The sequence below is a fragment of the Hirundo rustica genome, chromosome 7 (genome assembly GCF_015227805.2).
Source record: "Hirundo rustica isolate bHirRus1 chromosome 7, bHirRus1.pri.v3, whole genome shotgun sequence".
NCBI lineage: Eukaryota > Metazoa > Chordata > Aves > Passeriformes > Hirundinidae > Hirundo > Hirundo rustica.
In genome coordinates this window covers 16,167,851-16,193,980 of record NC_053456.1, presented here as the reverse complement: position 1 = coordinate 16,193,980, position 26,130 = coordinate 16,167,851, and the positions used below count along the sequence as shown (strand labels likewise).

The window sequence follows — 26,130 nt, the reverse complement described above, 5'->3', positions numbered from 1 at the left end:
GACTAAACTCCCAGATTTCAAGAACTTTGAAGATCTCACTTGACATTCACCCTAGAAACAAGACTGGTATTCAACCCGTTCTGTTAGCTACATCATTTTCATCTTGTAGAGTTTGTATCAAAGTTCATATTTTTCTATTTTTAAAATTTTTTTCTCCACCAAGCTATAAGCGAGTTTGTGCATGGTAACTGGGATGAAAAGTCTTTCTGCTGTTTTCACAAACACTGTTTTGACCTGAGGCTGGACCTTGAGAGTGGCCAAAACATTTTTCAGTAGTAATACTTCTATTCACTAATGAGTCAAAATGAATAGAAGAATAATCATTAGCAATTTTATGGTATTTGTATATCTCATACAACCTATAGAATAGTAATTTCATTAATGTATGTTAAATGGATACTTTTTCATTTGATTTATAAAGGTGCATGTCAATTTGTATTGTAAATGTCCAGACTGCATTCAAGTTTGTTTTGTAATGTAACTAGTGGGTAATGAGTTGGGATAAAGATTCGGGTGTCAAGTGCAATACTCTCCATGCCTCATCTTACTCTATGTAGAAGTTCAAGCTTGTTTTGCAGTGTGTATAATGGAGTTATTGCCCCCCAAAACTTATCACACACAGTCTAAAAATAAAAAGAAGGAAAAATTTTTAGCTTCATCTATTTGAAAGAAACCGTTAAATCATTCATCATGTGTAAAAAAAGAGTTATTTGACCTTGAATAAATATTGTAAAATTGAAACATTTTATGATACATTTTCTTTTTGTTCATTCTTCATTTTCCATTTTGGTATGTGTCTTTATCACTGTTTTCACACAATTTCACAAATCTTAACAAATTTCTCATGTTTTGGCATGCCCTAGAAATTATTTTCCTCCACGCTTTTAAAAGACAGCTCATGAAATTTAATGTCTAGATTTTTTTCATTTGTGATCCTTTAACTTTTCAAGGAAATGACTTAATGGACGAATGTTGCAAGCAGCTTATTTCTGGAACACTGATTGAAGGCATATGGCATTCTTTCTTTCTTTGGAACTTGATGATCTTTAAGTTCTCTTCCAGCCCAAACCATTCTATGATTTTTTTTGTACAGATCCCTAAATTGCACAAGTTGCTTAAAGCTAAAGATCCACCCATTCTGTCAGGGTAACAGCAGCAATGTATTTTTGGAAATACACAGCAAAGTGCATATTTTCTATTTAGTCCTTTCTTCAATATTGGTTCATAAATCCTCAAGTATGAGACTGACTCTATACCTGATTTACCAGAAGGCAAAATATTGAAGATAACAAAAAAATCTGTCTACTCATTTTTATTGAATACAAAGCAAAGTATTTAATACAAGGATTATTTCACCTGAGAAGAAATTGGTTAAAGAAAGAGGCAAAGTAAAATTTCTTTGGGTCTCTTCCTGGATATAATCTCTAATGAACACAGTAAGTGTTTTTTATATTAGCTGGGATTTTGGAGTCTAATTTTGGAGCATAGAAGCGTGTCTGAGAAAACATGATCAGCTCTTGTGGGAAGGAGTGTACAAGGTGCAAAGGCACACCCTCTCCCAACCTGTGAAATCATGTCAGCACTGAGCAAACATTTATGCCCTAGAATTTCTGCAAGCATATATGTTTGTTCCAAGTGTTACACCCAGTCAAATTTTTTCCAACTAGACTGATAGTACTTTGTTAGTGGTTGTCTGTTCTTCCTGAGTTTTTCACAGTCTTCTAGTAAATCTAGGGTGTAATATTAATAGCTTTATTTTGGGAACACATTAGGCATTCTTTTGGTGGCAGGTCTTTGTAAAAACTACTTCATTCTTCTATTGATTTCACAGCAATGGTACTAACAAGAATGGCAAAAAAATGACTGTGTTACATTGAAGGATGCATGACATAGCAGGCATGGTTTTGCCAAGGACCTCAAATGGAAAGGATAAGGTGAAGAAAGTCTTTGCGAAACAAAGTGGGATGGGCCAGAGGCAGTTCTGGCCCCATTAGCCATTTGTGTTTTATGGCAAGTATTTAAATATTGGATTTTTTTCCCCGTAATGCCATAGCAAATGAACTACATGAACATCTGCCTGCTATTGAATTTGATACAACTGCCAATCAACAGCCAGTCTGACATGCGAGATTCATAGTAAAAGTAAAATTTCCATCTATTATTAAATCATATACTATAACAAAGTGTTCTAGACTTGTGCCAAGTGAGCATTTACTGGGAGAAGAGGGATGGAAGACTTGGAAAGGTAAGGATTCACCTGGGCTCATGTGGCACAGTAAGAGTCACATAGGTGACTCTAACTCTCTCCATTTCGTGCCTGTAAAAAATAGCAGCTATTTATCAGAATTTAGAAGCATAAACTCATAGTAATGCTCTTGTCACCTTTTAAAGGAATTTTTCACTTTGAAAAAGAAGTTTCTATCCTGAAGCTAGCCAGCTAACAAGTAAAACTAAGAAGTCACATTTAGGGAAAAAAACCCCAAACATATTCTGACTACTGAACATAAAACTGGCAATTTACAAGAGGGGATTTGACTCTACCTGAAACTGGCCAGTCCAGGCTGTTCTGTAAGGTCATGTTACCCAATGTGAGCTGACAGGGACAGAAACTGCAGAGCCTGGTGGCTGCAGCCATCACCTGGGAGCATGGGAGACTGGAGTGGTGTGACAAATGCACAGGTGGGGCTGCCGAAAGGAAAAAGGGTGTCACTGGTCACGGCTGGGATGTGTCAGAGGAGCTAGGGAAGGTGAGAGCAGCGACTGTACCCAGATGTAACATGACTGGCAGAGCTGATAAATGAGAGTAGCTCTGTCTCTGGGGTAAACAGCAAAATTTTTAAGTGAAAGGGAAGGTGAATGCAAACTGGGAAGTGGATTCGAGATGCCTGGGAACTGTCATTTTTCAGATTCAAAGAAGATGTAGGTCAGTGCCTCCAAAAAAGATGGAATTATTGCTTGCTGGGCACTGTTAATGCAAGGGATTCTGGGCTTTTTCTGGGTATTCACTGATTTGTTATCTCCACTCTAGCTGCTTGGGGAAAAAAAGACCTGTATTCAGGCTCCAGATTATGTACAGGAATTACTCTGTGAGGAAGTGCTGAACACATGACACGCTGCATCTGTGTGTGTGCTTTCAAAAACAATGGGTTTGTAAGCAAATTGAATTAATGTGAATTTAATGACGGCTTTTATTTGTAGCTACAGGTCATGAACTTGCACTGGATTCATATTTCTGTATAGATCTCACAGAGGTGGTGAAGTCTAAGAAAAGATAAGGGAAGGAATTAAACATTTGTGCAGAGTATCTAAACAGCAAATGCAGATCAGCTCAAACTAGTGCATATGTGTATGTGTATATGCTTGTGTGTGTATATATATATATACCTACACATATATGCATGTGTATACACATAAAGGAAGAGAACAGGCCATCAACAAAGAAATTAAGAAAAAATTATTTACAGAAAGTGGGTTCCAGACAGAAAATTAAAATAAAATAAAATAAGCCAAATCACTAAAGCAAATACCTTAAAGAAGACAGATAAAACTTCAAACCAAACCCCCCCCCCCACCTCCCAAAACTGGAAAGTTATACCATTTAATGAGCAAGGCATTATAAATTGCCATCAAGTTTGCTTCAGAAAATGTTGCCAATCATGTTGGTTCTACAAGCCACTATGCCAGCCAAGATGTCTTATTATTGTAAATAAGTATACCTTAGCTATAAATAGCCAGGTCAGTATAACTATAGCAGCACTAGGAAGAATTTACCAGTTTGGTCAGCGCAAAATAGATTGAGGACAGTAAAAAATTGTTCAGTCAAGGAGAAAGAACTGGATAGCAAAGAAAAAGTAGCAAGGAAAACCATTTAGAATTAATAAGTTGCTAATTTGCATGTAGCAAAATATTTACAAAAATACTTTGATAAGTTAATTATTAGGAATACATAATCAGAATGTGATTACTTTGATCTTGCTGAAATCAGGAGAAAAATCCAGTTGAAGTGGGGCTCCTTCCCACAGCAGCCTCATTTTTGCTCTCTGGCACCATTATTTTTAAATGTTCTATCATGAACAGAGCTGAATTTCTCAGTGTGACCCAGCAAGAGAGTCCTTTTCTGGAGGTCAGTACTCAAAGCAGTGGCCAAACACTTCTGAAGAGATGTAGACAGGTCTGAATGACCAGATTTTCATAAATGGCTCATTAACAACCTTCTCTCACAGAATCTGAATATTTCAGAAGGCTGCAAGATTTCCTGAGAAGAGGTACATCACACCTCCATGAGAGTTCCAACCCTTCTGTCTTACAAGTCAGATCACTCCTAGACCAGCCTCTGCAGCAATATTTCCTACTGTTTGTTCTGTCAGATAATTTTATCACTTGTTAAATGGGGAGAAATTCCTCCACTTATCTACTTCTAAGTGGTTTTGGTTTTTTTTTTTCTCTTGCTTCTCAAGTCCTTCTACCAAGCTATCAAGAAAGAAATTTCCCCAAGCCCAGAGGCTTTTGTTTTCCATTCTTGTATCATGATTGAAGGAGACGTGGCAGAACTGTCTCAATTCCAACACTGCATTTCTTTTTTTTTGTTTTTACACTTTCATACATGTTTATATACTTACTTGTCTGCTATGCATAATGAACACACTAGAAACATGCTTTTTGCACATTAAAAGCAAACGGTCCTGTGGATTCCTGTAAAATTACTCTATTTTTAACCAAGAGGTTCTGCTTTTGACTTTCTGCAAGACTGAAACTCAGCCCCAGGTGGGCAGCTCCTGCAAATATTAGACTGAAGACAGAGATGAACAAAATGGAAGATGGCAATTATTTTGCCCCATGCCAAAACATAAAATGACTTCGAGGTCAAAGATGACCTAGCTAAAAACACAAGTTCCCGAGTGGGGTCTGGGACAGTGAGGACTTTCAGGTGCGGAATAGCGAACCTGGGAACACGGACTGTGCGGACAGTGGCCTCCCGCCGCCAGCGTCTCTATGTGTTTTCTGGTTCTTTTAAAGATAAAAGTCCTCGGGGTACAGGCAAGAGAAAGCAGGTATTTTCAGATGGAAAATAAGGTTATTACAGAGCATTTCGTCCGCTTGAATCCACAGCTCTGACGTGGGCAGACGGCCCGAGCAGCACGACCGACCTCCGCCGCACGCCTCACGGGGCGATCCCGCGGGCCGCCCCCGGGGCCGCGCCTCCTTCGCCGCCGGGGTGGGATCGCGGCTCTGCCCTCCCCAGGGCAGGGCCGGCGGCTCCGCTCCCGGAGCGGAGTGGGCGCAGCGCCGGGGCGATGCCGGCGGTGCGGCTGCGGCTCCTGGCCGGCTGCCGCCTCCTCCTCCTCCTGCTGCTGCTGCTGCTGCTGGGCGGCCGCGGCGCCGCCGCTCTGGGCCGGGACGCGGTGCCTTCCCTGCGGAGTGAGTGACGCCTCGGGGTGGCCCTGGGGAGGGAGCGGCGCGGCGGGCGGGGTCCCAGCGCAGCCCTTCGCCCCGCCGAGCGCTCCGGGAGCAGGGGCGGGCACGGGAGAGGAGCCCGCGGAGCTGCCGCGCTGGCTCTGCTTCGCGTCCTCGCTGCTTCTTGCTCCGCTGCTCTTTGCGGTCCTCCGTGCACCCGGAGAGAATGGGGATAGGGTTTTTTTCTCATTTCCAGTAAATCCCAGTTACTTTCTTTATTATCACATAAGCAGTTCTCACTGCTTTTTTGGAGGGAAGGAAATGGGAGGTAAGGAGGAAGGAAATGAAGCTATCTTGTTCGCCTAGTTTTGTTACAGCCGTTTATTCCCGATTAGCTGTGTTGAGCCCAAGTAAACAGGAACTTGGAGGTACTGGTCAGCAATTAGCTCTTCATCTGGGGCTGCACATCAGCTCCAGGCTTCTTTTCTGGAAACATGTTTCTTGTCACCTTGTCCTTGTGTGGAGGGGCCTGGATGTAGAGAAGTGGATCTATTCTAAAGACTACACCCCTTCAGTTTCTAAAGCATGGACTATCTCCTTTCCTCTTTGGGTCCTCTTTGGGTCCTCTGCCGCCACAGAACTCCCTTGCAGCTCTTCAGCTGCAGAACTTTGGGCACAGACCTCTCCCTGACACCAGCTTTGTAACAAAACCCATCCATGTGAGCAGCTGTAAAATGAATGGCGTAGCTTTGTAAACTGAGAGGAGGTGAACCTGGAGGCATTCCCAGCCTTGATGTTGCTTCAGTTGTCTCATTGCCCTACTTGAAGACAGAGCTGAGCTGGAGCTCATGGAGCTGTCACTGAGCCTGCCATCCCTCATGTCTTAGTTCTGCAGCGAGCTGGCTGTTTCCTGGCAGTCTTCAGGCCAGCACAGCTCTCTTGCCAATTGCATTTTGTGTGTGGGGAATGGAAACCGCATTTGGAAGGGGGCTCAAGAATTATGAGCTGTTCTTGGCACAAACCGACCCAGAATGAAAAAGGGACGTTATTCACAGAGATCATCCAGATGGGTTATTTGTGTACACTGGGAAAGAACCTTATCTTTTCTCACCACTCATTGCAACTCTTAAGAGCCTTACAGATAAAAGCTTTCAAAGGTTGAGAATACTTCACCTCTGGGTTGTGGTTTTGCTCCCCCCCGCTACCCCAGGTTAGGGACTGTGCTGTGGATGTAGATTAACTTTGTCAAGCTCACAAGCTACGTGTGAATCCCAGTGTCCTGGTGAATTAACCTCATTAATCAGTGTTTACTAGTGCTTATATCCCAATGTTTAGTTATCTAACAAATTAACAGTGCATTTTCTGGTCAGCAAAGATAAGACTGCTGTGGAAAAGACATAGCCTTAGCAAGAGAGGCAGAAACTCTTTCTGGTCATGTAGATAGAGACACCTGTGTTGCCCATGGAGGACTGGGTTGGATAAGAAGGGTGAAACCAGTACAGACTGCAAAACTTCATGGAAAACTCAGAGGGCAAATCTGGGTATCTTTCAGTGTCGGATGGGTATTCAGTGAGCTCAAACACCTGACAGCTGTAAGAGTTACCATGGGTCAAAGGAAACTTGCTCACCCCTAAATGGTTAAGGAGTTAATGTAGGACAGCTGCCAAGTGCTTGAAAGACACAATTTCTTCTATCAGGCTGGTTTTCACCTGCTGCCAGTCATACGGGCTTGCTCCTGCAGCATCAGACGGCCAGTCTCTATTGCCATGGGGGAAACAGCCACTGTTAGCAGTGTCACCTCTCTGAGAGTCATAATGGGTTCTATGCAGGATCTGTAAGCAAAAACCTCTCCATAATCCATATCCTCTCATTTCTGCTTGCTGTATGCACATTATATTGTTGAGCTGATCTCCTTGTGCCTGTTACCAGCATGGTCACTGTGCTGCTTGAAACATCTTCCCTTTTTAGGGCCACACCTAAGCTCTATGCACAAAAGCATCTGGGTGGACCTCTGCATCTCTTATTTTATTTCTGGGCTATGTCGATTTGAGAGGAATTTCTTATTATCATAATTAGTGCTTCAGTATGCTAGGTGTAGTGAATTACTGAAACTTGAAAGTATGCATGGCAGAAATTATCACAGTAAAATTTGAAGGCAAAATGGAAGTGCTGCTGAGGTTCTCAACACATAATCTCCTGAGGCATGAAATAAATATCTCACATATAATGTGGGCAGAACTCCTTGTGTTATTTATCATGGTGGATTTCTGAGTGAATCAAATAGCTGAGCTGTTACAGGCTTACATTTTGCTGATTTCCAGTCCCTCAGCTGCCCTCTTTCTTTTCAGTCTATATGATCAGTTAAACTTCTGCTCTCAAGACATTAAACAGCTGACTTTTTTTCACATACTTATAACATGATGTCACATATTTCAGTGAATTTCTATGTGACTCCAAAAAATGTGGGATGTCAGGCTATCCCCACAACATCTGCTCTTGCGGGGGGTAGTCACAGATGGTTGAACAATATGTATCGAATAGGAAAGACATACTTAAACCCTTGGCCACCAGTTCTAACAGTATAGATAAATCCTGCTATTTCTGTGTCCTATTGATAGTGCAACTTATTTTCTTTCTTTCTCTGTAGTTGCAGAGTAAAGAATGAATATGGCAACATCAGTCTTAAAATATTTAGCTTTTACTTTAATTGCACTCCCCAATCTAAATTGGGAAATATTTTGCAGTATACAGCATGACTTCTGGTATTATTTCAACCTTTGCTCCGTTACTGTGACCTTTACTCTGTCTTGGTGACCAGTGGCTTTTTTCTTTAAACATGATTGATTGTTCTGGGCACCTCTTGTTTTTGTTTGGGGTTATTTTTGGCTATCCAACTTGAGAAATATTACCTGGTTTTGTTTTTGTGAGCTTGCAAGTAGTCCACACGTTTAGGAAAATCAGCTGGCAGTAATTTAGACCAGTACTCCTTAGGTTTTTGGAGTGTCAGTATTCTGATGGATATTTTCAGTTTTCTTCCTAAATAGTAATTAAAATGTTTGTCTTTTAATACTGTTTAATCAATTGCAGTATTCTACAGACTGAAAGTTTGCTGGGTTTTCTTCCCCCTACAGACAAAGGGATATTTATTATCCAGAGTGAAAATTCCAGCTTGTGCATTAAAGTGGACAGAGATGGCCTTGTTCTGGAAGACTGCAGTCAGCTCTCAGAAAAGATGTTATGGAAGTGGGTGTCCAACCGTCGTCTTTTCAACATAGGCAGCAGTACCTGTCTGGGGCTGAACGTCAGCAAGCCAGAGCAGCCACTAACTATGCTTGAATGTGATTCAACTCAATACTCATTATGGTGGAACTGTGATGGAAAAGCATTGGTTGGTGTATCAGAGTACAAATTAGCAGTTGAAGACAGTAAACATATTGTGGCAAAAAAAAAATCTACTTGTCAATGGAAACAGTATATGTCCTACGATGAAGACCTTTGTGAACACCCATTTCAAGGTAAGAATAAAATTTTGTCAAAGAAGCATAGACAGGAAAAGAAATTTCAGAAATTCTGTTGGAGGATGGTCAGGTGCTTATGACCCCTTCCAGTCTCTATTGTGGTTTGGGACTCAAAGTCTGTGGGGTTTTTTATGTGCAGTGGTTGAGATGAGCATACCACACAACTGATATTCTTTTGTTAAGTTGAGCCCCAAACCCACCAGTATCCTTGCAAACCAGGAAATGCTCGTTTCAAGTCACCTGTAAAATTAAAAGGGTTACTAAGGATTTGCTGTTGCCTGTCCTGCAGCTTCCGTTATCAGATAAACCCAGAGAGATAAGAAAGGATTTGGAGTTCCTGTCACTGAAAATCAGTCTGTAATTGCAGTGTGCATGGACCAATGTCTGCAACGTTCACCACCTGGACTCTGAACATGCCAAACTTTGAAACAGAGATCAGAATTGTGATAAATCCTGCTATACAGCTAGTGAAGGTGTAGGAATGTACATCAAGATCCAGGTCTGCAGACCTGAACAGTTTTCCAGGTTTAAGGACTAAGATAAGCCCACTGACTTCAAACAGCAACAGACAGCCTGTACCTTTACCCCTTCCTCAGCATTTCTGGAGAGGGAAAGACTTGATGTTTGCACACTGTCTCAGACTGAAGTTGTTGATTTTCACCACTTGAACTGGGTGTTTGGCATTGAGATCTGGTCTTAGTGGTTTCCACTGTAGGTGTAGCTCAGCCTCTGCCCTCACCAAACTTCTTCTTTGGGACCTGTGATAACTGGGAAAGTACTGCAGTGCCCAGCCTCTTTATTAAAACCTAATGGAATTTATGCTTAAGACCAGACAGAAAATATTTAAATCCATGAAAAGTTGTACACATTTGCCATGTACACATAGTGAGATGAAAGTAGACCTGTTTTAGCCCAATTACTGCAACATCTCAGAGAGGTGAGGAGAGGATCCGCATTAGGCAGGCACTTCTAGCCTAGTTTCAGGACCAAAGTATTTAATCGTGTTGGCAAAATCTCTTTCACTTTCAGGTTCTGTTTTCCACCTTCTACCACAACTCCTGCACATACAAAGGCAAACAAGTCTGTTAGTCCACCAAGCAAGGGGTGTGAGGGATATCTACCTTCAAAGAAAAAAAAAAAATTAAATAGATGTAACTGTGGTAAGAGGTCTGTAGCAATTGAATTTGGTTTCTTGCCAGGACTGGCAGCATGGTGGCAGGAAGACGGAAAAGCAACCTTGATTTATTTTTTGACGTGTTCCTTGTATTTTCTGTTTGTTCACATCAAAAGGGGATTTACAAAGTGTAAACTGCTCTTTTATATGTGCACAGTCAGCCATTTACTCTAGAAACCTCTAGGAACCTGGCAGTATGTATTGATTCTGTAGTTGAAGGACTTTGGTCTTAAAGCTATCAATGTAGAATCTTTGATAAACAATTTCATTCAAAGAGTAATTGTGGAAGCTCTGAGGTTTAAGAGATGCTGACTGAGATAAAGCTTTTACAGCTTTCAGTTGCACTGGATTCTGTCTATATTTTGGTCATCGAAGTACAATAGGAAAATATTTAAATATTTTGTAAGGCATTGACTGTGGTAACAGATGTATGGAGTGTCAATTCTTTAGCTGTTCTTTAGCTATCTGTTATTCTCCATGGGATAAAAACTTGTTTTTAGAAGTCTATTTAATATTCCTTTGTCTTGTACATTTCCTTTCCCAAAGAATGACAAAGATAGTGGAAAACATGTTAAAAATCCATTTTACAAAGAGTAGGAGAAGCAGGGGAGTAATGTTAAATTACTTGTCTGTCATAATAAATAAGTAGGATTTCCATCTGAGTGTGTACTGATTTTACTAACTGTTGTTTTATGTGGTTGTTCTGAAATGTAAATGCAGACTTTGTGTTAATTGATCAGATTTTGGGGGTTGTGGTTTTGTTTGGGATATTTTTTTCTGAATGGAGTAAGTTAAAAGAATATGCCTTGTGGTGAAAAAATTAATAAGTTAATAAGTTATTATGTCCATATTCTATTTACTGTACTCACACCTGTAATGCCATGTTATCAATTATAAATTAAAATCTGAAAGTTACTTTAGACATTTTTTTTAATTATTGCTGCTAAATATAGGAATAATGATATATGGAGGCAATTTTGTTGTTGTTGTTGTTGTTGTTGTCTGCATTCTTTTAATCTCTGCATTTCTTTCCAGAAACATACACCTTGCTGGGAAATTCTTTTGGTTTTCCATGCGCTTTTCCATTTAAATATAACAGCAAGTGGTATTATGAGTGTACTAAAGATGGAAAGGAATCTGAGTGGTGTGCCACAACAACTCACTATGAGCAAGATGAAAAATGGGGGTTTTGCCCAAATGCTGGTAAGATGTTGCTTGTCTTCTCTCTCCCCCCTCCAAGAGTTTGTTCTTTATTAGTAATACTAGGACACAGTCTGGATTTGGATTACTTCCCTTCTGTTAGAAAGGAATGTCTTTTTAAAAAGCACAAAGGAAGACTTCAGCAAATTTGTTATAGTTTATCCTGTTTGACCTTTGAGACTCAAGTCCTCATCGCAACAGCAAAACTACGGGGGGTAGCAGAAGGACCTTATTCTTCTTATTCCCATTGACCCTACCCTGCAGCCAGACTCCTCTGTGTCCTAGTGATACACAGGCAGCTTTTGGAACACATAATGTAAGGGTTGCTCTTGAAAGGTCACGTTCTGCTTTTGACTGTATTGCATCTTGCACATTCCTTTTCTTCTGTGCACTGCTTGGATGTGTCTGGGGCCTAAAATACTGAACAGCAATAGCTTTAAAAATACTTGCTACTGAAAAGATTTTGGATGTATAATCTTTGTGGATATTCCAGCTTCTTGTGTAAATAAGCAAAATAGTGTCTTCTAGACTATCAGTAGAAGTGGTTTGGAAAAGCCTTTTCTGCTCAAGTTACATTTCAGATCTCTGTTCCAAAGCATCTTAAAACAGCTGTAAATGTGTCTTTGTAGTGGGTATTCCTGGGCAGTCATTAAAATAGATGGTATTTGCAGCCTTTCTTATCCTTTTTAATTATAGTCGTTTATTCTCTTGAGTTCAAGGTCCAGGGAGATCCAATGAGTGTTGCTCCACAAGCTGGGTGAGGTGTTCACAGTTTGAATATTTCAACGTTCAGCTTTAGAAGCTAATGATTAGCCAGAATAAATTAAAATGTAGCTGTGTTGGCTACATGAGAGTTGTGAAAATCACCACCAGCTGCAGATCAGCTCCAAAGTGTTCATCAACCATATGAAATGTGGAGCAACATTTTATTTCATTACTGCCCTGTTTCCCTATGTGCATTAACAAAGGAACAGGAAAGGCAATCATAATCATGCTTCCGTTGGGATACTGCTGTCATTAATCAATTAAATTGTTCAAGGTGTTGTGTTTCTGGTTGGTTTGGAGTCTTGGGCAGTTGGTGATGAGTCTGTTTTTGAGTAGAGAGTGGCTGTGACATCTTTTGGAAGAAGAACCCCGACACACACATCTGCTACCAGTTCAACCTCGCGTCCGTGCTGAGCTGGCGTGAGGCTCGGGCTGCCTGTCAGCTGCAAGGAGGGGACCTGCTCAGTGTCACTGACCCCGAAGAGCAGAACTACATAAGTAACTTAAGCAGTGAGTAGACATTTCTCTGGGCACCTTGTAGTTAGAATTCCTCCTTCTGAGCAAAGGGGTAAGCTTTGGAGCCTAATACCCTGTGTGATGTCTCACCCATTGCTGCTTGTGTCGTGTAACACACCTCAGTAGAGCTATTTGAAAGAACAAGGGTGTAGGTAAGTTCCCACCTTAATAAACTGAAGTGCAGAAGTGGTGGTATGTGTTACGTGGGGGTGTCATTTTCCCAATTCTCCCTCCTCACGGAGATTTCCATTCGTCCTGCAGTTGTCGTTAGGGAGTGTGTTTACTTTGGAGAATTATACATGTGTTTGCCTTCTCTATAGTGTACCTCGGTGTCCCTTTCTCCTGCTAAGTTTCCTTTGTAAATGGACTTCACCAAATGGGAATGACAGGATCATTTCTACAGGCTTTAAGTAAATGTCCTGTATGAAAAAAATGCCAGCTCTGTAAGTGGATGTTACTCATTCTCTGATAAGCAGTTTGCTTTTCCACTTGGAGCAAATGTCTCAGACAAAATGTGCAGAGCCTTCTGAAATCAGGGCTTTCATGGGTATTAGTACAAGTGGAGAAAATCAAGTAGGAATGGGTGGTGGAGCTCTGATGCGAATGTTGCCTGAGATTTCTTGTCCATTGCTTCCCACTATTGCTGCTTTTCAATTGAAGGATATAAGCTAACAGGAAGTTTTAAAAACTATTTCATTAGCTTTTGATATGTCTGCAAGGCTATAAAGGTTTGTGAAAGTTGTTTGGTTTATGAAAAGCTGAAACAGGCTAGTGTTTATATAAGCAGGCTAGCATTTATGTAGCTGCTTGTTCTAGATTTAACTTCTAAGGTCAGCAACAATTTGTGCAGGAAAGGTTTGTGGAATAAGTAGCTTTTGAAGGATTTCATGTTTCTGAGTTTATTCCTTTTCATCTCTGTGTTGATTAACAAAGTAACTGACTTCTAAAGGCAGAAAAAAATGCCAACCAGCCAGAACTTTCTGGAGACTGCCTTGAAATTTTGTTTTACTCCAGTTTTAACAAGTCAGGACTGCCGGTCTATGCCTGTAGATATTTTAAAACTTGGGGAAAGCATGCAGTATTACTTTGTTTATTTTTTTCTGTTTCAGGACAGTTAAATTCCACAGACATCGTGCTGTGGATGGGCCTGAATCGCCTGGATGACGACGCTGGCTGGCAGTGGTCAGATGGAGCACCACTCATGTTTGTGAACTGGAGAGCAAGTACTTGATGTTCCTCTTGCATATGTTATAGCAGCATAATTAGATGCTCTCTATAACTACAGCTTGATACAATACTGCTGTTCCTACAGCTATGTTTGAAAGTTGAATTAAGTGAATGAGTGCACTTTTTTTTTTTGTAGAAATATTCATTCATATTCATGAACTGAAAGCCCTTCTAGGGATATAACATCAAGTGAGATCGATCTGTTCAAAGCATTAATGGTCTAGTCCTTTTGTCATTTACTTTTAAAGATGTTTTTAAAGTTCCAGTTGCATATTTAAAAACTTTCGTGGAGGAAAGGAGTTTCAATTTGTTTATGTTAACAAGCTGTAATTATCATTAGCACGCTAACACGAGGTTTTTGACTTGGTTTGCTACATTTTGAAGTCTGTTCACCAGGCTTGTTTACAGCCTCTCATCTGAGAGCAGCAGCCAAGGAGGCATTGCCACACATGTAATTCATGGTAAATGTTCAACTGTCCATAGTACTGCTATAATATTACTAGAAGTTTGGGTGTGCAGGGATGTGTGTACATTAATTCAAGAAGTTGCAGAGAACCTTACAACACAATTTTGCAACTAAGAACTGATTTTTTGTAATTTTGTGCTTCTCAAAAATGTGTTTGCAGATGTCTCTGATAACCGTTTTAAAGAAAATCATTGTGCAGTGATTAATCCAAGATTGAAGTATGGCTGGAACAGTTATCTATGTGAATCTGGATTGCCTTTTGTATGCAAAAAATATTTAAATAAGACAGAGAATGAAACGCTGGGTAAGTAACATTTCTTCTGTTTAAATTCAGCCTTTGAAAACATGTTGAGAATCTTAGAACAAACTATTTTAATACAAATAGCGTTTATTTGATTCCTTGCACCATCAGGTTGCTCATTTGCTTTTATATTATACAATAAGAGCCACATTTATGAGTTGCAAAATAGGTTTTCAGTGTGACTGAAATTCACCAGTGGCACACAGAGAAGAAAACTGTATAAATGTAGCACGAAATTTGCAGGGGTTTTTATGATGTGATGTACTTTTGATATACCAAAAAGTATTGTACATATACTTCAAGTGTTTATACTATAAGTATAGGATATATAGTGCATTAAAAACAGAATTTAGTTTATTCTAACATAAACTTTTGGTTTTGTAAGAGCTACGTACCTGGGTTCAGCTCCTTCCTAGTGACTTAAAAAAAACTTTAGCAGCTTGTTTCAAGTAATAACGAAAGACAATCCAAACTTTCTGTAGGTAATGCATCTGAAGAAGCTTTATTTGTCTTTGGACCAGATTCAGCGGTAATAAGGAAGATAAACTGTGTTTTAAACTGAATTAGTATTTGCACTAGTTCAGCAGCCCAAACAGTTCAATCATCAAATAAAGCGGAAGAAATTTCAGTTTGCTTGGTAGGTGATGATCCATAAGAGCAGGTGTTTTGGCCTCCTTAAGTCATCTTGGAAAACGCTGTTTTCAGCATTTGAAAGTTAAAAAAAATAATCTCTGAATGTGTTATGAACGTAGCATAGCCTTGGCGATTCTGTCTAATGTACATAAACTTTGTGTGCTCATTTAAAGATACGTGGAAGTACTATGCCACTCGTTGTGACGCTGGTTGGTACCCACACAATCGCAACTGCTACAGACTTCATAAAGAGGAGAAGAGCTGGAATGATGCCTCTCTCTCGTGCCAAAGTGAAAATAGCAGGCTCATTAGTATATCCTCCATGGCAGATGAAGAGCTGCTCCTTAACTTGCTTGAAGGTGGTGAGTTTGGGGAGTTTGTGTGCGGGTGTCTCTTCAAGTGTTTTGTGGTGCTCTTTTGTGCAGCTCTTTAACATTGTTCCCCTCTAAGCACCGTATACATGGCACAGCCAGATGATGTTTGCAAAAAAAGAAATCATGTTGTGTGCCCATTCTAGGAGTCTTAAAATGCATAGAGTCACCTTTTTCAATAACAGTTCTTAAAATCAAGATACAACTCCACAAAGCAAACACAGTGAGGCCATAGTAAACATGCTAGCTTTTGTCCTTTCCTGTTCTTGCCTGGTTCCTTGCAAACTCTTGCAAAATATTCAGCCATCAGCCTTATACTAGAGTTGTGCTTAGTAGCAAAACCAATTCAGTGTGTCTTTTGCTTGCAAGCTGGCCTGATCCACGCTGCAAAATTGCTGCTGTTACTATGAGGGCAGAGTCCCCTTTGATGTCAGCAGGGCGTATCAAAGCGCTTCTGCTAGTTCACATTGTCCTAAGAGGTAGCATAACTACACAAGGAACTTAATGAACAAAAACTCTTTGATGCAGCAGTGCCAATACTTTTGTTGTCAAAACAGCAGCAAAGAAAAGTGAATATTTTCTGCCTGATACTGACATCAGTGTGCTGGCAGAGCTGCACAGTTTGGTTGTGAGATTTTCTCACAGAGCTGGGGCCCAATGTCATGTGGAGATTAGGAGATTAACCTCCACCATCTTCTTCACCTCTATTGAGGCCCTCCATAGATTATAAATTTGCAGGGATGCTGTAATGGATAAAACTGGATTTCTCAACTTTTATACAGGTTCAGTCTGCTGCTTCTCTCCTGCCAGCTTCAGGCTTCTCTTCAGGAGAAGGGTTTTCATGCCTGAAAGCCTGAGTGCTTTTTCTCCTGTAGTAGCTGGTCAAGTAACCCTTTGCATCAAAATGTGAGCCTTGTCTCTCCTATATCTGTCAGATGCTGGCTACAATTGTGCTGTCACTGGACCTTACAGCACTCAGAGAAACCTAAAGCTGAGTGTGCCATGGAAAATTAAATGAAGAAATATTTCATTTCCATGTCAGTTTTTCTGCCCCATGCACTTCAAGAAAGTGCATATGTTCTTAATATGTATTTTTTAGGATTTTAAAGCATATTATCATGTATGTTGCTTCTATTTTTGAAATTATTTATTTTCAAGACCAGTAGAACATAGTCTGATCAGTAAAGTTTCCTAAAGTTTATGTCTTCTATTTTTTCCTGAAAGAAAGACATTCCAATGAAAATCCCATGAATAATTTTTAATGGTGGCATCATGTTAAAGGAAAATCAGGCTTTATCACTTCACCATTAAAATCTGGACTCACTTATTCTCTTACAGAAAATGTAACAGAGACATGGATTGGATTATACAGTAATAACACCCCTGCTGTTTTTGAGTGGTCAGATAGCACCCCAGTAAAATTCTCTAGCTGGCACAGACAAGAACCTAACACCTTTCAAAGAACAGGACAACTCTGTGTTTCAGCACAAGGACCTGTAAGTTTTCTTTTTAAAAGAATTAGGTACTTTTGTTTTAGCTCATAATAATTTCCTTTCTTACTGTGCGTACCTTTTTAAACCTTGACCTGGAGTGTGACTTTGTTTTTAGATTCCTGACCTATTCATGTTATGGTAAATGCAGTGCAGCCTTTAGAAACCAATGCATTCCGCAGTGCTGATGCACAGAAAATTAATCACAGATTTTGAGCTTACGTTCAATAAAAAATACTACATCTATAAAGCCTGCGAAGTGGAAGAGAACAAGTATGAGTGGGTATTTTGATAAAGTAATTTAAAATCCAAGTAGTGTGTATCATAATTTATGATGCATAAGTTCTGGTCTTGAAAGTTTAAAATTCATGTTTTGAAAAACTTTCGGCTGTGCCTGTATTATCTTTGTGCAAATATCTATAAATTTATAGACTATCACGGTAGTCAAGGTCTACATGAAAGTATAGAAGCAGGAGATTGATACCAGATGAGTCAGGGGTTGTAAAACAGGGAGTAATGTTAAAACAACACTGTCCTGTCTTGTTGGTACTCATGGCACTGTCAATTCTTTTGTAATGCGATCATGCATTTACTTAACTTTTGCAATTAACAGTACTTAAACTCGCTAATACATGACTTGCATAAATAGCACTATAATTTTTAATTTTTTGTTTTGCAAAGTATGTTTTGTCTGAGTGTGAAAACAGTATCAAGAAGAGTTTCTGTTGTCTCTGCAGTAGTGGGTCCAGGTAGCAGTCTTTAACTCAGGGGAAAGCCAAGACAATTAAAATGACTGGGAGAAGTGTGTTCCTATTGGAAGCAGAAAACAGGACTTTGGAGCAGTTAGGGGTTTTAGATTCCAAAGTAGTATTTTACTCAGTTTGCAAGTGTAAACAAACAAATGAAAATGTATAATACAAGGGAAAAGGAGGTTCAAGATAAATTTTTTCAAGCATTATTTTTGATACACGTCCAGTATGTACAGATGTGTGAAAATTATATGATACAAAGTTTGTAATATCTTGAATAAGGACTGTTCAAATATCTTAGAAAGAACTGTAATAGCCAGAAAGAAAAGTGCTCTGGCATGGCCGTGGTGTTAGTTAATTAAGATACTTTCCGTCCTGAAGACTGATCCAAAGAGACAAACCCGTTTGCATGATTGATTTGAGATGTCCTGCTGACAGTGTTGGTAGAAATAAATGGCCCATCTAAGGATAAGTAAATGGAGTGAGAAAAATTACTTTTTTTTTTAGTGAAGAGATAAAAGAGGAAGAGAGAGAGTGATCTAATATTTGTATAGATATGCATGAGAGTATGGGTATATATGCAATATACTCTCTTTTATTCCTTAGGAGGGACATTGGAGGATTAAAAATTGTGAAGACAAGTCTTTCTATATCTGCAAGAAAGCAGGGGAATTTAATAGTGTTTCTCCTGAACTGGAATCAAGTTGTCCAGAGGTAAGTGGGTTTGTGGTTGTTTTAGAGCTATACTAATGACATAGAATTATGTAGGTAACCCATAAATATAGCTACAGAACATATGGATGCAAATAAAGAGATAATTTTAGTTTTTCATATTAAAGACATGCATGTTTTGCTTGGAAAAATCTCATAGTTTGCTTTAAAAGTATGGTAAACTAAATTTTAATGTAAGATTTAAAGCCTTCACAAGATGCCTTTCATGGCTTGTTGTTTCATCAGTGATTGTGACCCAAGTTCCTATTTTTTTCTAGATCAAAAGTGAAGCCCTTTTTTCCACCATCTGTGCAAATAATGGCTGTTATATGATGCCTTGTCCCACACATGGTTTTCATACATTGAAGTGGAATGTCAGGGTGAAAAACAATCAGTTTCATTGACACAGAGGGTGAACTCTTCCACTCATACATTACAATTCCATTTGCTTTCAAACACAAATGAGGAGGAGCACAGCTATCTAACTAGGATATTGGATTATATTTTCAGGCATTTAGGGTCTGCATTCTTGTAGTAAAAGGAAGCGTGTTAAAGTATGACTTTATTTGCTATCAGTTCCTTTTTGCAGTGTGGAAAGAGGAAACTTGTTGAATTTCTGTTATATTCAAAACTGTGGAGGAAAGAATCCCTCTTTTGTAAGCTGCTTTATTATTTAGCTCATTGTCTTCCTTTTTTAAATTTCCTGTCTTGCTTCTTGAGAAATGAAGAAACCCAACGAGTTCAGTTGATTTATAAGAAGGTTGAAGCTGAACTGTTCAGAGTCAGATGCAGTCTTTCCCCAGATGTAGAGTGTCCAGATTCAGGGGTTTTGTCATACCATTATGGACATTACTACTTGATTCCAGCTTAACATTTCCAAAGTTTAGGGTAACTGCATTTATTTCATTTGGACCAATGTATTTTGTCACCCAAGGATTTTCTGTGTTATTAGTGTAAGAAAGGTTGGTCACAGTCCTGACTGGGTAAAAAATGTGCAGAGCATCGAAGTTTCCTTGACAAGTTGTAGTCAGCAGTTTGACAGCACTTCAACTTCTTCTCAATCCTGTGCCCCACAAGATTGAGTCTTAAGGTATTAAACCACTGGTCATAAGTATTTTGATCCACTCTGGCAACTTCTACTCAGGATAAATTTCTGCTTGGTGTTTCGCACCCTGTAAAAACATTTGCTGAACCCTCTTACAGACCCTTGGCTTTGATCCTTTTCTTTCTAATGTGAAAAAAGTTACATTCAGTTAATCAAAAGACTGAGAGAGTGTATGATCTCTTTATTCTCTTGCTTATTTAAAACATTTAATCATAAGACTGAGCAGGTATGCTGCATGAACTCACACCAGCAGAACTTACACCAGTCCAGGTGGTGTCCTTTGGACACCCAGGATTGAATAGTTTGAAATAAAAGACTAATGATGAGATGAAATGAGGCAGGCTGAACACTGACAGTGTTCTGGCTCATCTGATATCCGCACTTTCAGTGACCTTGAGGGTAACTTCTCTTCAACCATTGGTAGGAAAGAAAAGATCTATGGGAAAGCTAGGGATCATCAGACAAGGTGCAAAAGGGGGACAAGTTTTTAACAATTATACAATAATTAATAATCTATAAAATAATGTTCATTTCTTTTAAGGGATGGGAAAGACATGGTGGATATTGTTACAAAATCGACAGTACCCCTCGAAGTTTTGAACATGCTTCCAGTGGTTATTTCTGCCCATCTGCACTTGTATCAGTTACAAACAGGTAGTTAATCCTATTAGACAGTGTGAAGATACCTCTAACAAGAGCTATTCTAATTTTATAAAGTGTTGCATGGCAAAAGACATTACCATTGTGAAATAATATTTGCTTGACAGATGAGCATAATTACTAACATCAGCTAAAATCAAAGGTGTGCTTGTCCTTACTTTTTAATTGAAAATAAATTTAGTAAAAAGCAACTGTTAGGCTTATAAACACTTGTAGCAATGTGCACACATGGGCATGCAGAAATTGAAAGAAAATGCTTTCTGCAGGGATATGTAACATCTTTAAGAAACTATTGGTGTACTTGGAAGATGTACTGAAAAATGAAAATATACTTATTCTCATAGTGAACAAATATAAAAATTTAATCCGAATCATATAATGTTTTATAAATGTTTCTATTTTTGTATTCATTTTATGTGATTTCTCAGCAAATAGGGTAAGAGTAAATGTTTGAAAGCATATGTTGCTGTTTTCTCATGTCTTGTTCTTATTTGCCTCTATTCCAGCTTTAGCAAGAGCTTTCTCCTCTGTAGATGTCCAGATGCCTGGGTTTTCTCTGCTCTCTTTGTTATTTACATCTTTATGTTGGCTTTCCATTAAAGTTTGATAAATTACATAGATATTCTAACTGCTACATATTTATTGTTAAAACAAACAAACAAAAACAAAAAACCTGAACAACAGAAAAATCCACAAACACCATAAATATAAGGAGGAAATGTCTGCTCTCTTAGACCAGGGGAAGTAATCCCCAGCAATCAGATCAACACTAGGTAGGTATTTTAGGAAAACCCTGGCTACCCTACATAAGGATTTACATCTATGGGAATTTGCCCTGCCCAGTGGTTTCAGGATTGTGCATGGGGCGTGCTGCAGTGTGACAGAAATCCTTTCTGCGGGAATAAAGGACAAATTCTTGCAGCTGAGTATTGGCAGCTCAAATGCGGCAGGGAGCTGAGGGCATGCTGCGCATCACTAGAATCATGTCTTCTGTCACTTTCTGCATATTTGTATTTTTATTTTTTTCACTTCTCGGTGTAGCTATCGCTCATTATGATGTTAATTCCCAGTTCCAGTTAGCAGCAGTAGCAAGGAGTAGCAAAAGCATGTTAGTTTAGTGGTTTTGTTAAATTACTGCTGAGGTTTGTTGTTCTGTTGTGAAAACTACAAAACCTTTTCAGTTATTGATCCTAAAATGTTGATTAGATAGGAAGTTGTAAAGGAAGGAGGGTAGACATAAAAAGAGAACATGCAGGGGAAATGAAAATTAAATACAAGTCCTGAGTCACTCACAGTGTTTCAGATACATTCAGATACATTAATGTCATCCTTATATTTAGCCATTCTTTTCAGAGTTTGTGAAACCAGAAAGTTGAATGAGTCTTCGTCAAAGTGGGAAACTTCTTTGCTGTATAATTTTTATAGTCAGCTGATTAAATGTGCTCATAAATGGAAGCATTTTTGTATAATCTTAGATCAATAATATCAGAACTCATTGCATTTAAGTGAAAATTGGATTACTGTGCAGAGCAGTTATAACTTGCAAAAAGGTGTATATCTTTCACATAACTTCAGTGAAGAAATGAAAGAGGAAAAAAGTGATTCTTTGTAGTCAGTTTAGCTGGTGCTTTGAGTCCTTCAGATCTGGTTTGTTAGTGCTGGTTTGTGTGTCTGCTGGTTTCAGTAGGACACTTCTGTGCTGAGATTTTTCTTCTCTTTTTTCTGGAGACTCTTCAGACTCCACTAACTTTTTTCCCTTCATGAAAGGATTTTCTTGGTTTTATTTGTGCATCATTAATAACATTCTATCTTTCCATCTGGTGATTCAAGCATTGAGGTTATAAGATCTGATTCTAGTGTTTCTTTTATATGCTCAAGTGCTGAAAAAAATAGGGAAAAATTGTGGCTTGTTCTACAGCCTTGTGCCTCAGGACCTCCACAGCATTCTGTAAAGAAAATTAAGTACCTCTGTTATATTCTTCTCTTCTGAGATAACTTAAGTAATGTCACAAGAGCTATTCACTGAAGTACTGATTTACCTATTTTATTCTAAAAACTTTATCTTGATTATTTTATTAAGGTTTGAACAAGCTTTTATCAACAGTATGATCCTCAGCATGGCAAAATCTGAGAGAACTTATTTTTGGATAGGATTGCAAGACCTTAACAACACAGGAGAATACTTTTGGCTAAGTCCAGCAGGAAGGAATCACTCCGTGAGCTACACAAACTGGAACAAGTACCAGCCACGTGAGTAGCATGCTGGTAAAAAAGCACTGGCTCGGAAATGGAAACTGGGGAATGTGGCACCAATGGCTTAGCAGGGACTGAAGAGTCAAGTCCTCTCCTCCCTGCCTGGCCAAGAGAGCAGAGAGGTAAATTTACATCTGCTCTTGGCTCCATAACCTGAAGTTGCCCACAGTTGGACCCTCCTTACAGACACAGCTAATCCCTGAAATTCTTCTTTTCCTATGAAATTATTTTCAAGCATTCCTTTATGAACTATCATACATTTGTTGTATACATTGTATTTTAAAAAAAGTCAAAAACCAAAGTTGATGTTTTCCATCCATTTCTTTATGAAATTTTCCTGAGGCTCCCAGCAAAAGGACCTAGAAAAGTCATGAATTTTATTCAGTAAGTCACAGTTTGAGATTTGCATTTTCTATGAAAAATAGGCCAGAGGTGGTCAGATAAATTTCTGTGAATAACAGACTGTGTGGAGGTTTCTTCTTCTTCCCCTTTAGTTTCATCCAGTTTGTTTTGTAGTAATTCCAAGGAAAATATTCCAAAGAAACAAAAAGTGAAAAAATTAAATAGCTGTTCGACCTTTGAAACATAAGCCACTATGCAATGCCTGAGAAAAGAGACATAATTATAAAGATATTCCATTTCAATAATGGCTCTCCGATTTGGACTCTTTACATTTATTGCTTCACTACTGCATTTTGCAAAAGTAATGTTTTTAATTGCATTTCTTCTCCTGCATTTTGTGAGAGAAACCGTTTGTCATGGTTCATTTTACAAGCTCAGGTCAGCCCTAAGACAGGCTTATAAACTGGCTGCTGACAAAGAATTTGCTAGTTTTGTAAGTTCATTGAGGTTTTATCCAGAAACTCGTGACAATAGAACAGCCACTTGACCAAAAAAATTCACAAAAGTCAGGTGCTTTATTCTAATAGTCAACACTTATTCCCATGCCTAGGTCATTCTGGAGGATGTGTGGCTCTGCGAGGACAGCACCCTGTTGGTTATTGGGAGGTGAAAAGCTGTAAGAACTTCAAAGCAATGTCATTGTGCAAGCAAAAAGTCAATTCTTATGAAGAACCTGAACTTACTTTTCAAAAATATTTGAGTTCCTGCTATTTTGGATGGGAGTCAGAACCTAATCTGCTCAGCTGCTACAAGGTACATGTCATACTTGCTTCGAGTTTTCCTGATTCTACACCAGCTTAAGGATTTGCTGTTCCTAAAACATTTTTGATAATGCATTATTTCTTTCACTCAACAAACAAAAATTTCCTGTTACTGTCCTGCACTGCATTTAAAAGTGAGTGAAGGTACTAAGAATCAGAGTTATGCTTGTAATATACATGGCTGTAGTTTGGGAAAACTGTGACTAATGTTTGATTTTTATGGGTTTCTGAAAAAAATGCTCTCTGAAATCAACTGCATTTATGATGTTTATTTTATTGCAGATATTTCACAATGAAAAAGTTCTGATGAGAAGAACATGGGATGAAGCAGAAGCATTATGTCAAGATTTTGGAGCACATCTTGCTAGTTTTAGCCATATCTATGAAGAGATATTTTTAAACAATCTATTATATACAATTTTTGATAGGTAAATGTACTTCTAACACCATCAAGATTTATCTAAATTGTACTGATCTGCAATTTACTTTATTCCATCCTTTTTACTAGTGTCCAAGGGAGTCCCTATTCTAACATGAACTTAAAAATGGGTGAAATGCATCAGCAGCATTGCAATGTGATTTGTGGGAAATGTTGAGCAGCTATTGTTGTCAAGGTGGTGTTTTTGTGTGTTAACATTCCTCGTTGAAATGGAGGTTCAACCATTTTAATTGTATTTTAAATGTTTTCGTCTTGTAAAATATAATCTAACATTTTAGTAGGAAAGCAAGAGTTTACTTCAAGGGTACTAAAATGTTAAGAAATGTATTATGCAATTATATATTGAATTCAAGAAGAAATTAATATGTGTACTATTAAAAAAATTATTTCTGAAACGGCTAAGGAAAACATGCATGAGAAGTGTTATTTTCTTTGTTTCTGTTATAGAACAGAAGAGAGACAGTTCTGGATTGGATTTAATAAAAGAAATGTGCTTTCTGGAGGGACGTGGCAGTGGTCTGACAGAACACCTGTAACTATCTGTTTATTCTGTATTTCAGTAACCTTTCAAGTCATATCTGAGCATACGTTGAGCCAAGGCAAAGGCTTTTAGACATTTTTAACATACTTAGCATACTGTTAGTCATGTCAAAAAAGTTGTTAGGTTTCATAGCTATTCACTTATTTTATGAAGAAGTCTCATATAAGATGAGTGAGTTGGACAGGACATTGGGAGAACATGAGTATGGACCCTATTATTTATATTTTTACCATCATAATTTAGCCAGTCCTCTTGTTGTTGCTTAGATGTTCTTGTTGCATACCCATGTCTAAATCCTTCATTCTTCTCCATGATGAGGTTTTTAAATGCTTCAGCTTGGATTGTCAGTGAAAGAGAATGAATGTGCTGTTTTCAGGTTGTATCTTCGTTTTTGGAGGACAAGTATGTTGAAGATGACTCAAGAAGCTGTGGTGTGTTCAAAGTAAACAGAACAGTCTTTCCAGCACACTGCAATGAAAAGCGTGAATGGATATGCAAAATACCAAAAGGTGAAATGTTAATTAACATGCATTGTCTGTTATACACATTACTTGCAATTCAGTAGAGGCAAGGAAAAAATATCTCAAAGTCTTATTTTTAACCACCTCTGGACTTCTCACTGGTTTTCTGCATGAAATCATGGCAAAGCCAAATGGGTTATTCCACTTATGTTTGCTGTCCAGTTAACAGGTCTAATGTGAACAGTCAGTTTAAAAACATGTATCAAGATTACCAGTTAGTTAGAAATACTCATTCAAAGTTGTTATTCATAAAAACTACTGTAAATGTTTTTTAGTGAGTGTGGCAATTATTTTATTTTATTCCATGTTTAACTGTTTGGGCTTTTTTTTTTTTTTTTTTTCCTGAACAATAGCAATATTCTTAATGATTTTTGGGTTGTAATTTTTTTTTTTTTTTTGCAGGTGTCAAACCAATGAGTCCAGTTTGGTACACAGCTGGTATGAAAATATTTTCTCTTTTTCATTATGAAACAATATAATTTGGAAATACAATTTAAGCCTTTGTTAAAAAATAAAATAGCTAAAATATTCTAAGTTGAAAATTTACAATAAGGAACTCTCTAGGTACTTCTTGTTACAGATCAAATCTGCCACTGTTACTTAGGAACACCAGAGCATCAGATACTGCTTTGGTTGGATTAAGGAATATTGCCAGTAATAAGCACAGTTTGATAACCTGCCCATCACGCTAAAACTGCCCTGCTGTTAAGCCTGGACAACTCTTTTGATATTACTGCAGCCTCAGGGGATAGAGTACAGGGAAAAAGCCCTCATAGTCCATTTTTTGTCACCACAAATTGATAGATTAAATATGGTTCTGCTGTTCCTAGTGGCATATTTGTTCTCTGATGTGTAGCTGCAAGCAGGCCATGGGGGTAAAAAAAGATGGGACTTGAAATTAATTTTTTACCCCTGTATACCACTGACTCTTTT

The 26,130-nt window shown here is 38.6% G+C and overlaps 2 protein-coding genes across 4 annotated transcripts in view; both read left to right on the top strand.

Moving 5' to 3' along the window:
• ITGB6 (integrin subunit beta 6) overlaps window positions 1–8,591 on the top strand; it is a 41,162-nt gene extending 32,571 nt beyond the window's left edge. The window contains exon 17 of the mRNA XM_040069449.2: window positions 8,526–8,591. The gene's annotated coding sequence lies outside the window, so the exon portion shown is untranslated. The remainder of the gene's footprint in view (window positions 1–8,525) is intronic.
• PLA2R1 (phospholipase A2 receptor 1) overlaps window positions 1–26,130 on the top strand; it is a 46,456-nt gene that overhangs the window by 2,743 nt on the left and 17,583 nt on the right. Inside the window, exons 1-16 of one of the 3 annotated variants that reach the window (XM_040069445.1) lie at window positions 5,295–5,418; window positions 8,526–8,909; window positions 11,122–11,289; window positions 12,388–12,561; window positions 13,677–13,790; window positions 14,421–14,564; window positions 15,368–15,556; window positions 16,904–17,061; window positions 18,411–18,518; window positions 20,162–20,274; window positions 22,361–22,530; window positions 23,486–23,688; window positions 23,979–24,124; window positions 24,583–24,667; window positions 25,053–25,185; window positions 25,600–25,635. In XM_040069445.1, the coding sequence (XP_039925379.1) occupies window positions 5,295–5,418; window positions 8,526–8,909; window positions 11,122–11,289; window positions 12,388–12,561; window positions 13,677–13,790; window positions 14,421–14,564; window positions 15,368–15,556; window positions 16,904–17,061; window positions 18,411–18,518; window positions 20,162–20,274; window positions 22,361–22,530; window positions 23,486–23,688; window positions 23,979–24,124; window positions 24,583–24,667; window positions 25,053–25,185; window positions 25,600–25,635 (2,449 nt within the window). Of the gene's footprint in view, window positions 1–5,294; window positions 5,419–7,140; window positions 7,229–8,525; window positions 8,910–11,121; window positions 11,290–12,387; window positions 12,562–13,676; window positions 13,791–14,420; window positions 14,565–15,367; window positions 15,557–16,903; window positions 17,062–18,410; window positions 18,519–20,161; window positions 20,275–22,360; window positions 22,531–23,485; window positions 23,689–23,978; window positions 24,125–24,582; window positions 24,668–25,052; window positions 25,186–25,599; window positions 25,636–26,130 lie in introns of those variants that run through there. The other 2 variants (XM_040069446.2, XM_040069447.2) reach the window with 2 other exon arrangements.